The sequence below is a fragment of the Podarcis filfolensis genome (genome assembly GCF_964270895.1).
Source record: "Podarcis filfolensis genome assembly, chromosome: 14".
In the NCBI taxonomy this organism is placed as follows: Eukaryota; Metazoa; Chordata; class Lepidosauria; order Squamata; family Lacertidae; genus Podarcis; species Podarcis filfolensis.
The window spans coordinates 28,825,783-28,841,119 of record NC_139616.1 but is presented as its reverse complement, the minus strand read 5'-3'; the positions used below and the strand labels follow the sequence as shown (position 1 = coordinate 28,841,119).

Below are 15,337 nucleotides of genomic sequence, written 5' to 3'. Positions count from 1 at the left end.
GAGCTGGAGGAAAGCTTGTGGGAGTTTGTGAGACGCGGGAGGTTCCAAAAGACACCAGAATGGCCAGTTCTGATGCTTTTATTGAAGAAAGGCATTGGCTTACAGCACAGCAGCCTGTCAGTTCCCCTTGGCCCAGCTCAAAGCCTTCCATAGGATGGGCTCCACAGCAAGGAGATGGCCAGGCTGCAGGTGGCTAGTACCCAAAACATTACAGATAGTTCCTCTTCTGGGCTTGGAGCCCAACATCCCAGTTCCCATGGATAAGGGTACCATCAAAGCAAGCCAATTAGTATATCAAAGCAGGCATATCTGAAGATGTATGAGCCCAGAACCACAGCAGCTTTTGATTAATGAAAGGGTTATCTTGAGTGCCAACATGGCGTAAGCACAGCTTCTGGAGCAGCTCGCCTTCAATACAGCACAACCTGTTTGCATGCAGAACGTCCCAGATTCAACCCCCAATGGCATCTACAGGAAGGGCTTAGGAAGAGTCCCTGCCTCAAACCCTGGAAACCCACTGCCAGCCAGTGTAGACAACACTGGGCTAGATGGACCATTGGTTTGACTTTGTATATGGTATCTTCCCATGTTCCTAATTGGGGCATGATTGAGATTTGAACCAGGGCTTGCCTAGGAGCCTATCTAAGGAGAGACCACCCCTGAAAAGGCCCCTCTCCTTTTATTTATTTCAGCAGGACCAGATGTCTAGAAGTTAGCAGCCCCCACTGGCCTTAGGAAATTAGGTTCTCCTTGTGGCAGGGGGCATATCCAGGTCTCAGGCTATCTGTGCTTCCAGAGACCACAAGCCAAAACACAGCATATCTGCTCTTCTCATATTTTTGATAGGCCTCTTTGGTGATGCGAATTAGCTCTTGGATTTTCCAGGCATAGGGCTCTATCCAACACTCCCCTTCCTCTAGTGCAAAGTGAGTTTTAATGTTGCACAACAGATGAATCCGATGCCATACCTGCGCTAACAGAAACTAATTGCACCACGGATTTCACAATCCGTTGTGCCACAAAGTTGCCAGCAACCTGCTTGTGCGTTATCTCGTGCAACAACATTTCACTGGTGCAAAACCAGTGGAACAAGTATACCGCTAAGTGACCTTAACCTAGCGCTAGATTGGATACAGCTGCAGGTTCTAAAAAAATCCAACCTTTCCTAAGATTCCAAAAGAATCTAAGGGACTTCCTTGGAAGTTGTTGGACTCTCCTTCATTGGAGGTTTTTAAGCAGAAGTTGGATGGTCATCAGTCAGGAATTATTTAGCTGCAATTCCTGCATGGCAGGGGGTTGGATTAGATGACCCTTGGGTACCTTCCAACTCTAGCCCATGGTAAATGTCTCTGCTGAAATCAGACCTCAGTCAACACTACCTCCAATGGTTATGAGGAGGGACTATATTTCACTGGTAGACAAAATGATTATGTTTTTCATGGAAAAGGTTGTGAGTTCAATCTCTGGTTATGGCCAGTTAGAGAGAGAGAGAGAGAGACTTTTTTTGCCCATGACACTGGAGGACCAATACCCCTCAGAGGTGGCATTAATCTGCTTGATGGGCAAATATTGGAACCCGGTACGAGGCCACTTTCTGGGTTCCAGTGCACTCAGCATGATGGGAACAAATTTCTGCTTGGATCTCTGGAAAGGAAGGTTGGTGGTGTGGCACCTTTTGCTGAAAGATCATGCGGTGGTCGTGGGATTTGGGGAAGGAATACGTGGACCCCAGAGTAGCCTCCTTTCCCCGCTACAAGCTCCCACTTGTGAGAAGCTGAAGAGGCTTGACAGTTTGCAAGTGTTTGCCTTGAATAATTAATTTTTTTTAAGAGCCTGCTGTTACGTTTATTAAAAATGCAAATTGTTTTTCTTAGCAAATGAAAGTTAAATACCATGCAGGGGGTAAAAAAACAGCGGTGAAAAAAGCTACTGCCTGGGATGAGTGGCTACTTTTTAAAAACTGTGTGTGTGCGTGAAGGAGGGATGTACGGTACTTCTAAGCGCCTCCATTTCCTCTGAGGGCATCACGCCAAGAGAGCAAGGCTTAGATGGTCCGTTTGATATGAACAACAGTTCAGTCACCATTAAAGGGAAGCCATTAATGCTGACGCTGACAGGCCCTTTGATTGGCAGAGTCAAATCCCATAGAAGATGTTCTTGTGTTCCCTTAAAAGCATCCTCTCTGAGCTTGCAATGTATGAGCTAGACGCTTAAAGGTCCTCTTTTCAGAGCTGATAGATCGCAACCCAAACAGCCCAGTAGGCGCAGGCAAAGGCTTGGATTATAGGGATTTGGGTGGGGGGCAGGGAGATAATTTTTTCCTGTTCTCTTGTTACTTTGGATGTACTCAATTTGCAATTACCAGCCAGTGAATGAACTGAAGCACATGGCTATCCTTGGAAATCCACACTACTCTGAATTTTATGGTGCAGTTCTCTAAAAATGCATATCCTGGTGACAATAATGTTCAAAACTACCTTGTGTTGGGAAAATTGGTTGCAAAAAAAATATGCTTGCATTAGACAGAATCACGTGCAAAAATGCGCACTCTCAGGGAAATGCAAACAAATTTTCATGCAGACTTCTTTTGGGGGGATGGAGGAAATCACAAATTAATGGGGAAAACTTGGGAAACAGAGGGAAAATGAACCTATGCTGGAATTCTGCTTTAATCATTGGTTCTTACAAACAATGGCCCTCAGCCGCCAAAACTTGATTTGTCTCAAAATGGGTGTGCCGTAAGTGTTTTCATGAAATGAAATCTTGAGAACTTGCATAAGTGGTGCTGCTCAACGAAATGACTCAGCAGATGCACCAAGCTATCACTGTAATGACTGGTTGATCAAACTCTTCCTCCAAGGAACCCAGCCTCAAAGTAGACATTATAGCGTCTGCACTTGCGATCTGCTGTGGGGGCGAGGGGATCGCACAACTGCAGTCACACCTGGCTTGCTATCTCGACCAGTTTGGTCCTCCCTGCCATGTGTGACATCGTCCTTTCCTTGGTTTCCTTCCCTTCCAGAAGCAGCCATTCATGTGAGGTGGGGTGGGGGAAGGGCCTGGAAAATATGCAAAATGAGGGCTTATGACTCAATGTTACAGTTGGAAGAGAAGAAGGGTAAACAGACAGGTGTGTCACAGTGCCTAGTTTGGACTCCTTGGTAACTGAAATACTGTTGTTCTCACAGCAGATTTCCTGGCCTTGCTGAGGGGAGATTGGGGTGAAGCTATGTGCCCAGAAGTGGGCAGTGGTTCTCAGTAGTGGTATCCCCTTGGTGCCTTGTCAGATTGAGCAGCCGGTTTTTAAAAAGGTAAAGGTAAAGGAACCCCTGACCATTAGGTCCAGTCGTGGCCGACTCTGGGGTTGTGGCGCTCATCTCGCTTTATTGGCCGAGGGAGCCAGCATACAGCTTCCGGGTCATGTGGCCAGCATGACTAAGCTGCTTCTGGCAAACCAGAGCAGTGCACGGAAACGCCGTTTACCTTCCCGCTGGAGTGGTACTTATTTATCTACTTGCACTTCGTGCTTTCGAGCTGCTAGGCTGGCAGGAGCAGGGACCGAACAACGGGAATTCACCCCGTCACGGGGATTCAAACCGCCGACCTTCTGATTGGGCTTAAAATGGAGCGGGGGCACAGGTCCCCGGAAGCATGTTGCTGAAATTCCAGTCTCTCTTTTTTTTGCAAGAGGGCGCGGTCTGGGGACACCTGAGGCTGCAGCCTGGCTGAAGCTAAGCGGGTGTGAACCTGATCTGTCCCTTGGATGGGAGACGATGGAGAACTCTGTGCAGGAGCAGGATATACAAGTATAATGTGTTTGTTTTTCCAAAAGAGAGATGCCACCCCGCACACACACACCTTCCCATGCATGTGGCACATTCTGGGACAGGTACGGTATTGCATGCGGCTGGTGGAGTTCTGCAAGTAATTGCCCTGTCATCTCATCCTTCTCCTACAATTACTTGCCGGGTGGCTGGCTGACAGCTTATCAGTTCCCCAGCACCTCCATGACAAAATACTCCGCGGTTGCAATCAGATCCACCCTCCTGCCAAAGGAGTCATAAGTATTTTGCATTGTTTCTTTTTTCGTTCACCTCGTTTTGCTCATTTGGAGATACTTTGCCCGACCACCAGGGGTGGGGGTGGGAGGGCTGGAGCCTGGGACAGGGTGGGGATGTGGCAAAAACCACCTCCGACTTTTGCATTTGGGTTGGTTGTTTTTTTTTCTCCTCCTCCCGCTTTTCTTTCCCCCTTTTCGCCACCTACCATGAGTTCTTTTTTTCCCCTTTCATAGTGCGGACGAAACGCCGAAAACTTCGACCGGTTTTTCACTCGCCACCCACCTGTCTTAACACCACCCGACCAGGAAGTCATCAGGAACATTGACCAATCAGAATTCGAAGGATTTTCCTTTTGTAACTCTGAGTTTTTTAAAGCTGAAGTCAAGAGCTAAGTAGCCATTGTAGACCATAAGCATCACCCTCCCGCATCCATTACCATCTGCTCCCGGCAGCTGTTGTGGTGACATCCTCTGTTGCAAACCATTAGCTGTCATGATCTGAATTTATTTTGTGGTGATACTAGAATGACCATGTTTCAAAGACTGTGGGGAAAAGAAAGATCCTCGTTTCTGTAGGCTTAATAACACTTGGGATGGGACACAAGGCTTGGGAAGAAAGCCAATTTGCTTCAAAATCAGCCTGAGAAAACCCACCTAGTCCATATGTGGCTGGACTCCACATCCCATCATCTCTGACCTTAGCCCATGCCGGGTGGGACTGCTGGGACTTGCAGTCCAACAACATCTGAAGAGTCACAGGTTCCCCACCCTTAGATTAGGGGACAAGCAGTGGATTAATTTAATAACTTGTAAAAATCCTGCAGATGCTGCCATCCTTCTCTGCCTCTATTACGTGCTTTGCAAAAGGACCGGCTGTTACTGCCTTTTCACTTTTGCAAAATTCATTGCGGAATCCCTCCCGCATTTTCTCAAAGGGTGCTATCTCCAGAAGAAGTTGGGGGACCTCTGGGGGAGGGATCATTCAGCACACGCGAACCAGTTTCCTTTCGAGTCCTTGCAACCCGACCGAATCCAGCCTGAATGCAGATGCAGCCCACAGCCATTTTTTACTGCAGCTGCACAGGAACGGCTGCAGATTGCCTTTGCATTGCAAATTGACGGTGCTGAGTTTTCTCCCTGTGGTCTTGCATGTGGGGGTACGGGAAGCACAGCCAGGATGAAGGACCCCATAAATCTCCATGAAGTGAAGGAGATTTGGGGGTGGGGCATGCCTGGATCTACACAAACACAAACTGAATAGCAGTTTCTGGAGGCCACAGGAGGGGAGAGGAGTCTAGTGCTCGAATCCTGCTTGCTGGTTTCCCACAGGCATCTGGTTGGCCTATGGGAAATCGAGTAGATGAGCCACTAGGATGTTGGACTAGATAAGCCACTGGCCTGATCCAGCAGCATTTTCTTGCGTTCTTATGAGCATTACCCCTAAGGACCCTTGAGAATTGCTGGGGAGGGGATAATCTCTTACAGAGCATTTTCAGCCTCCTCATCAAACTACAGTTCCCAGGATGCTTTGGGCAAAGGGAGAGCAAGGTAAAGAGTCAGCATTAAGTACTTATTTACACAGCACATAGGCAAACTCTGCTTTTACAGGAGACAGTGATTGTCACCAACTTGGATGGTTTTAAAAGGGGATTAGACAAATACGTGCAGGAGAGGGCTATTGATGGCTACTAGCCAGGATGGCTATGCTCTGCCTTCATGATCAGAGACAGCAATGCTTCTGAATACCAGTTGCTGGAAACCACAGGACAGGAGAGCCACTCTTGTGCTTGGGTCCTGCTTCGGGGTTTCCCATAGCGGCATCCGGTTGGCTGCTGTGAGAACAGGATGCTGGACTACATGGGCCATTGGCCTGATCCAGGAGGCCATTCTTAGGTCCAACCTCCCCACTTCCACCCCATGCTTCACTTTAAATTGTGCACATGCATTCCCAGAGATAACTTGACAGGAATCTGAGAGGACCTGCATTTTAACACATGGCTGGAGACACTGTGTTGTTCATTTTGCCCATAAGAAATTAAAGAGTGCCCTGAAACTGGATCAGACCAGAGGTCCCTCAAGTTCAATATCCTGCTTCCCACACTGTGGGAAAATTGCATACAAAAAATGTGCATATTAGGAGATACTAGCACTCAAGGCATATCCACACTCACCTTTCTTTCCTCCGTGCTTTCCAGACACGGTCCGTACTTTAAAGCTACATATCTGAGTGTCCTTTTGTCTCTTCCAGAGCTTTCCTCATGAAAACCCACAATCCATGGAAACCCTAATTGCCATTTGTTGCACTTCAGCTTTAAAGAGCAGGGGGTTTTGGGTAGGGAAGTCTTCGTGGCCAAACAAGGACGCTCGGACACGTAACTTAAAAGTGCAGAGCTGTGCCTGGAAAGAGCAGGGTAAAAAATAAGTGTGGATGAGGCTTTAAATGGTGGTGAATTTTCTTGAGGGCTTTTAAAAATAAAAATTGCAAACTGATTTGGAAATGTGGAGAAGTCGTCTTAAGATTGGATAAATGAGAACTTGAGGCGAACTGAAACTGGCAGATTTGCCGTGCTGTAGCTTAGTGGTAGAGCATCTGCTTGGCATGCAGAAGGTCAGTTGCTAATGGCATCTGCAGCAAGGGCTGGAAACATTCCCTTGTCTGAAACCCCAGAGAGCCACTGCTGCTGATCAGTGTAGACAGTTCTGAGCTAGCTGGTCCCGGTGGGTCTGACTCTTTGCCAGGCAGCCCCATATGCTCTTCCTTAAGTTGCAAAGCTCTGGGTTGCATGAGAGAGAGAGAGAGAACTTCTCGCTATCCATTTTTTGTGGTTTGCAGCCCAAAGGGGCCAGCAACATCCTGCTTCTCAGCCCAGGTTGATGCTGAGCTGGTGGCAAGCAGGTTGACCAGGGGCTTCTTCCCAAGCAGAGGCTGCAGCTCAGCGTGGGCTCCCAGAGTTTCAGGCTAATTTCTAACCACACGCAGACTGATGCCTGAGCTCCCGGGAAGAAAGAACAGTATCACATGCAGGCAGGGCTGTGTCAGTCAACTCCCTGCTCATAACCCATCAGTCGGCTACAATCTGGTCCAGCAAAGCTGAACAAGATGGCAGGATTTCCTGTGAATGCTTTGGAACCAATGGTCACCCTAGTATCTACCACTCATGTCACGGTGTCGACGTTACCCTATCAAACCTTTGTGGGTTTCTTTCCTTAAAAGTATTTGGGGTGGGGTGGGGTGCTGTCTGTCCAGTTGCCAAATCGACAAACTCCTGTCTGTTCCACTGCGCTTTACGTGTGTCAAAAACCTGAGTATTTTTACTAAAATGAAGCTGATATTTAAAAGTCCAAACAGTATTTGTGTAACTTGACTGAAGCTGTATTTTATTTTATTTTATTTTATTGTCTCAACTAATCTTCTGAAAGTAACAAAGACTTGCCACTGGAATTCTCCTTTGCCAGTAGGGCTGGCAACCTTGAAGGAAAATGAAATGGGTTCTTTTAAGACTCTGATGCTGCTCGGACACCTTTTATTCTCTCTTTGGGGGTGGGGAGGGGTTCTTCACTTACCGTTCGCTTTGAGTTGTTCATGTGCCAATTTTTTTTTCCAGATACAATTATAAAATAAAGAGTCAGAAATCTTGGTTGGAGGAAAACTCAATTTATTTGTAAACAAGACTAAATGACAGTATGGTGATAGGCATGGGGGTTACTGCAGAAGAAAATTGCAAGCAGAATCACGGCTCGAATCTGTTTGCAAACAATTTACAGAGTTCAAATTTGAAAACATTTCCAGGTGTGGGTGCTCAGAATTATACTCCAGGGTCTCAGTCAGCTTTCCAACGCAACCTGGTGCCTTCCAGATGTTTTGGACTACAACTCCCATCAGCCCCAGCTAGCATGGCCATATGATTCTGGGTTCAATGTGAATTGTAGTCCAAAACATTGGGAGGGCACAAGTTTGGGGAAGTATGAACTAAACTACTGAACTTAGCATGTGAAGTCCTTAATGTTGTGAGCTTGAAAGTGTTCTTTCAACAAGGCCTTATTACTGCTTTTATAAAATTGTTTGATGTGATCAGTTTGTGTTTTTTTAAGGAAAAAGAAAGGAAAGTGCTCCCCTCTCCAGACTGAAATTTCAGTTCTGCATTTCAGTTTGTGGGAAAGTCTATCTAAGCAGTTTTATACACTAGATAATCTGGGTGGAAGAGCCTAACAGGTACTGATGAGAAGCCCAATCTTAAAAAGCCTTCCTCCAGGAAACTCATCACAGCGGTGGACCCTTTGAGCTTCTGGGTTCATTGGGACCTTCTGAGAGAACGTAACCTATCAGGACAGGGTACAAGCTATCTGTAGCATCTACATACCTGGAGCAGCCTGGTCTGGGAGCCACGAATTCACATCTTACAATGAAATTTAAGCCACTTGGACTTAACATGCTTTTGGATGGATCCAGATGAACACTCTCGTCTCCATTCTCCATCCCTACCATTGACATTGATCCAGTGCAGCAACTCTGAGGCTGGCAATCAAGTGGACCAGGTTTGCACAATAGGTGTGTCACTAGTCAACCCTTCTTGAGTGACGTGGAAAGATTTGGGTGGTCCAATTAGCCTGCTCCTTTGCTGAACTGAATTCCATGCTCCCTGCCCTGTAAATGTATGCAAAAATTGGATGGGCTTCCCACTAGAAAGGGAAGGTGCTGTGACTTTGTCTCCTGCCCAACTACTGAACAGCCAGCATAAGAAGCCATAAGGCAGGCATAGGCAAACTCAGCCCTCCAGATGTTTTGAGACTACAATTCCCATCATCCCTGACCACTGGTCCTGTTAGCTAGGGATCATGGGAGTTGTAGTCCCAAAACATCTGGAGGGCCGAGTTTGCCTATGCCTGCCATAAGGCCTAACTTCGCTCAAGCCAAAGAATGGAAGATCATACCTTTGTTCTCTCGTTCTCCGCAAAGGAAACAGCCTTCCTCTGCTAGGTATTTCAAAACTGTTGATGATGTTTTTGATGGGGGGGCACCCCCAAAGTGTTTGCCCCATCAGGTCCCACCTGGTCATTGCATGAGACATCAGCAGCCTGTGGTTTTGCTCTGGAGGCAGATGTCCTTGTGAGCAAATAGCAGCCTTGGGATGTATCTGGTGATGGACTTATCTGCACTTACCTTTTGCCCCACTCTTTCCAGGTACAAGTCCTCACTTTAAAGCTCCATGTCTGAGTACACACACTCCAGAGCTTTCCCCATGAAAGCTGCTATTTAAAGCTGAACAAATGGCTACTTGGGTTTTCCCATGGAATACAATGAGCTGACCGTTGCTGCAATCTTACACTCACTTACCTAGGAGTCAATGGGTCTGACTTGGATTGCAGTTTGGGGCTGGGAGTCAGTCTCATTGCATTTGAGTAAGGGCCATGGATTGGTGGCAGAGCACTTGCTCTGCATGCAGAAGGGCCCAGGTTCAATCCCTGGAAGCATCTCTAAGTATGGCTGGGAATGTCTCCTTCCTGAAACCCTGGAGAGCCACTGCCAGTCAGTGTAAACAATACTGAACTGGGTAGACCGGTGATTAGGATAAGGTAGCTTCCAGTGTTCCTATTTAAATCAGCCTTCTATTCAAAATCATGAGGACTAGAATCTTAGCTTAGTGGTAGACCATCTGCTTTCACTGCAGAAGGTCCCCAGGCTCAATCCTTGGCACCTTTAGGTAGGGCTAGGAGCCTCCCCTGCCTGAAACGCTGGGGAACTGCTGCCAGTCAGTGTAGACATTACAGAGATAGATGGACCATTGATTCAACTTGGCAGAAGGCAGCTTCAAGTAAACATGAAACAGATGGTGCTGCCAAAAAAAAGTTACTGGGCAATAGCCCTCAGTAACCTCAGTATCCCTGGTGCAGCCAACCCACTGAAGACCTAAACATGCCTGCCATCGCTTTTGAAACAAACTTCTCTTTTTATCTTGGTCTCCCTTATTATCTTAAACAAGCATTTGGTAAATCTGTAAGGTATATGTTAACTCATTCTCTGAGTCTGGGAAGATATAGAGCCAGCCTGAAACTTATTTATTTCTTTAAGTGTCTGTCAGACAGGATTATTATACCTAAGGTGGGGATCCCTTAAAATGGTTAGAATCTCATCGGGGATCAAAATATAGCCTGCTTCAGCCCAGATCCAACCTTTATAAGATACTGAATGTGCAAAGAGATGAGCTAATTCCTTGTTTAAGCGCTAGTGGTAATGGGGATGGCTTGGGACAAATAGCTGAGGTCAACCAGAGAGTGATGAAACCACCAAGAAATGGGTTTGGCCGTCAATCAACTCAAGTCATTGGCCCATCTGACCACGTCCTGCCTACTGGGGTTGATGACATTCCTCCAAGGTATTTCAGCTCCTGCTGCATGAATGACGCTTTGGAGGGTGTAAGAGGACCCTGCTGCAAGAGAAAACTACTCTTAGCTACTAAAGGGATGGAGCTCATAGGGGTAAGTTATGTGGTCAGGGGACAGAGCCCTGTTACAAGACTCCTTTATGACTGAAATAATTTCATGGAGAAGCCAGTCATTTTCAACCAGCTTCTCCAACCTGGTGCCCTCCAGATGTTTTGGACTACAACATCATCCTGCTATGCTCACTTAGTTTTTATCAAAGATTCTTTGACCTGAGGGTGGCAGGGATTGAATCTGGGGCCTTCAGCATGCCAAGCAGCTGTTCTTCCTTTGAGCTATGGCCCCTCCCAATCCATTTGCATGGAATGCTCTCATGTCAATCACAGGCAAGTGTGGTGAGAACACAGCTTCCGACTTCCTGGGCCACATCGCAAAAAGAAACTTAAGTGATGAGCTGTGGCTTGCACAACTTCTCATTGAAAAGTCAGACCTTTGCAACATGAGAGTCTGTCATCATCTCAGCTGTGTGTCAGAAAACACCTACATTAAATATGTGATTGGATGTTTCACCCATCTCAGGGTCCTTAATAGGTGGCCATTTTGCTACATGCTCTACCACACATTAGTAGGCTGGTGAAAAAGTTCATCCCACAAAAGCTTGCTCATTCATATGGTCCTAATGACTTCAGCCATTTTGGCATTTAATCAGCAGCCAGGCAGGAGTAATGCCGGAGGCTGTGAATGCTGGTTCAGCTGCTCCAGCCCCCATAGTTTAGATGTGGGTAGGTGACAGACCTACTATGATGCAATCACCAAGGCCTCTCTGGCTTCCAAATTCTGACAACCTTAATGGCTATAGAATCCAAGAGAAATTATAGAAAGTGATTATCGTTTGGCAAATATTTGTTTGTTTGTTTGTTTGTTTGTTTGTTTGTTTGTTTGTTTGTAAAAACTAGCTCTGATCCCAAGAATGTACACTCAAGGGTTTTCCTGCGTAGGAATACAGGAAGCTCTTCTATACTGAATCAGACCCCTGGTCCATCTAGCTCAGTATTGTTTACACCAGGCTTCCTCAAACTCAGCCCTCCAGATGTTTTTGGCCTACAACTCCCATGATCCCTAGCTAGCAGGACCAGTGGTCAGGGATGATGGGAACTGTATTCTCAAAACATCTGGAGGGCCAAGTTTGAGGAAGCCTGGTCTACACAGATAGGCAGTGGCTCTCCAGGATTTCAGGCAGGGTTCCCTCCCAGCCCTACCTGGAGCTGCCAGGGATTGAACTTGAGGCCTTCTGCATGCAAGGCAGATGCTCTGCCACTGAGCTATGTGTGTATGCATGCACTCACCACCCTGTCTTCCACCCAATCTCTAATTGAAGGGAAGCCATGTGGACCACAAGACTTTCCTAAGAACATCAGAAGAGCTTGCTGGATCAGCCAGTGGCCCATCTAGTCCTGTTCTCATAGTGGCCAACCAGTGCCTGTGGGAAAACAGCAAGCATGTTCCCCAAAACATCTGGTGGGCACCAGGTTGAAAGCCATCTAGGGTTCCCCTTTCACTGCAGCACCATTATTAATTGTATAATAGAATTTGGGCAGGGAATCCCTGGATTGGCTTCCTCATAGAATGTATATACATAACAAAGCAAGCGATGACCACCATTAACTAGGATGTCCTTTTGCACCAGCGCCATTGATATGAAAGGGAGTTACACAAGAGTGCTTCTGTCCACAAGGTGTAGTGCAAGAACTGGGAATCTGTAGACATCCAGATGTCATTGGCCTACAGTTCCTATTATTATCCCTGGATGTTGACCAACATCTGTGGAATCCCAGCCATGCCCGAAGGACTACAGGTTCCCCGTCCTTGGTACTGCAGAAGAAGAGAACTCTCCCCTCAGCATGCAAAATGCTCCACTTGCTGCAACAGAAGCATTTATGCCTTGTTTTCTGGCTCTAGTTTACTGTGTTTTACAGGGATGCTTCCTTCACCAAGTCTTTTCCTAACTCTGTATTGCAAATCAATGAAATTCAATGAAACGTTTGCATGATAAGAAACTACTATGACTGCTGCTATTATTATTATTATTATTATTATTATTATTCCTACTACTGCTGCTGCTATCATTTTCATCTTCATCACCACATACAGGAGAATGACTTCTTGTCCCCTCTGTAAGGGCAGTAGCATCGTTCTAGGGATATTCAATACAGTGCAAGATGGGAAAAAATTGTTTCTCTCTGTGTTGCTGTTTTTCACTGTTTCCTCCTGCAAATACACTCCCTGCATAAATATGTCACTACCTGGAATGTAAGATGTCCAATTTAATGCATGGCCTTTCCCAAGAATGTTTGAAAATTGATATATAAAACATAAAACTTGTAGGCTGTGCTGGAGAAATGGGTTGAGTGCACACACTCTCGAGGGGATGGGAGTGAGTCTGACACTTAACTGAGCAGCAATTCTCGTCACCACACTCCTAGCCCACTTTTTCCTATTAAAAATGCATTACATTAATAGTATTGTTAATACGAACAGAAAATAAGTAGCACTCTTATATGCGATTATTGCTATAAATTTCTAGCTTGCTCAAAGTGCTGCACATATATTGTCTCTGTAACTCTCATAATGATCCACTCCAGCAGATTATTGCCCCCAAATTACAGAAGGGGCGACTGAGGCTGCGGGAACTAAGGTATACCTGAGGCCACGCAATGACGTGTCCAGCTGGGAACTCCCAGCTCATGCTTCGTACCTGCTTGCCACTGAAGATCATATCCATTCTGAATAAATGAGCATATGCTTGGGATCAGACCACAAGCCTCACCAGCTTAGAAAGCTTTAAAATTAGTGAGGCCACCTTTACTCGTGGGCAGCTTTCCGCAGGCCACATGTCAGTGGTGGGCGTGGCCAGAGTCAAAAGTGGGAGGAGCAATGGGTATGACCATTACCTGTGTACACTTAGGCTACATTCCAGGCGCACACAAGTTTTTGGCACCCATCGACTCCAGACGAGCAAGAGGCATTATCACAATTTGGACAAATTCCAGCCTGGCAAAAGTACTCGAGGAGCATGTAGAACAGGGCCAGCAAGAAGAGCATAGTTTGGGGGGAGTCCTGAGGGCCAGATTAACCTGGGGGGGCAGTGATTTGGCTCCCAGACCTGAGGTTCCCTATCCCTGCCTTAAAAAATGCTTTGAGAACTCAGGCTGCTGAAGCAGCAGTAGAAATCTGCTCTTCCTAGATTGTTGTGTGCACACATTTGGATTGTAACCATTGCTCACATTTTTGGAAGTAGAAAGTTCGGTCCAAAACAAGGGGATATTTATCCCTGCGGAGACACAGAGCCCACTGTCTCCCAGTGACTGCTGCAGGTCCATGGCGATGGCACATCGATATATCTCCTTCGAAATCGGAATGGCTATTCCTTCCCTCTCCTCTTCTGAGCTGCCTGATGGGTCTGGTGGCTGGTTTGTTGGGGGGGGGAGTTCTCTGCCCTGCTCCCCCGCTCCATTCCCTCGGTCTCCCTTTTTAACCCTGTGCTTTTCATCCAACAGAAAGACAAACACGACACTTCCAACTTCGATAAGGAGTTCACGAGGCAGCCTGTGGAACTCACGCCCACCGACAAACTCTTCATCATGAACTTGGACCAGAACGAGTTTGCAGGATTCTCCTACACTAACCCTGAGTTTGTCATTCATGTTTAGGCGATGTGGCAAATCCTTCTGGTCCTCTGCTTTTGTAATCACAGCCCTGAATTCCAGATTGCCTTGTATATATGGACACGAGTCTTCCGGGGTTAATGGTGCATCCGTTCCGACATCCACATGCCCTCGTTGGAGAAGAGAGGGACGTCTGTCTTTGGCCACTTCTCCTCTGTGTGTGCAATATATGGTTTGTTCTTTGACTGGTCTGACAAAGGAATAGTGTTTCTAGAATCTCTAGCTAGTTGGCTAAACTACCAATAGAGTTTTGAAACATGTCAAAGAGTATTGTCTCGAAATATCAACTTTACTACTGTCTTTGTATTTTCAAATGAAACTGAAATGCCAGTGTTTTCTTGTCTTATTTGAATGCTAAGCATGGTCGATATCCTCAGCCGTCGTGCCACAGCGTTTTGCAATGACTGTGACCTTGTTTCCCAAGATTCTTTCTGTTCGTTTGTTTCTGTTTAAGCCAGAACTGAACCGAGTCAACCCTGTTGATGTGAAGACGTCTGCTTCATAAACTTGCTTATCTTTTGAAATCTATCTGTCTTCCACATTAGTTTCTGTCAACACATTTGGGAATTGCCCATCAAATATCCAGGCAGGAAACTTCCAAAAATGGAATTTCTGTCTATGTTCTTGTAAATGTTGCTTCTGCTTCTTCATTTTTGTAAGGAAAAAAATGGAGATGGCCTTTTCAAATCATTGGAACCATTGGCAGTTTTAACAGTGCCCTATGATGAATTGTTTTTTAATTTAAGACAAATTTTTGCAAGTCAATAGTTATGGAAGAATTTTCAGAATTTGACCAAGTGATTGACGCTGTCTCCGCAAGAGGAAGGAGAGCTTATTCTGGTGGCTTGCCTGGATCAAATGTTGGCTAAATTAATTAGTTTTAATTTTTAAAATTAATTCTATTAAATTTTTCTTCCACCATTCCTCCCAGGAGCTGAAGGTGGCACACATATTTCTCCTCACCCATTTTACCTTCAAAACAACCCTGCAAAGTAGCTTAGGCTGTGAGTGAGAGAGTAGCCCAAGGTCACCAAATGAGCTTCATGGCCAAGTGGGGATTTGAACCATGGTCTCTCAGGTCCTAGTCCAACACTCTAACCACTACACCACACTGGCCCTGCAACCATTATAGGTTCGAATTTTCCTTTTTTCAGGGCTTGCTCTTTTAGTA

At 46.2% G+C, this 15,337-nt stretch overlaps 1 protein-coding gene across 2 annotated transcripts in view; it reads left to right on the top strand.

Annotated features, from left to right (window-relative positions):
• Positions 1-14,694, top strand: part of PRKCB (protein kinase C beta) — a 197,385-nt gene extending 182,691 nt beyond the window's left edge. The window contains exon 17 of one of the 2 annotated variants that reach the window (XM_083584680.1): positions 13,999-14,694. In XM_083584680.1, coding sequence (XP_083440806.1) covers positions 13,999-14,151 — 153 coding nt within the window. In that variant the 3' untranslated portion in view covers positions 14,152-14,694. Of the gene's footprint in view, positions 1-4,294; positions 7,699-13,998 lie in introns of those variants that run through there. The other variant, XM_083584679.1, reaches the window with a different exon arrangement.
• Positions 14,695-15,337: the final 643 nt, after the last annotated feature.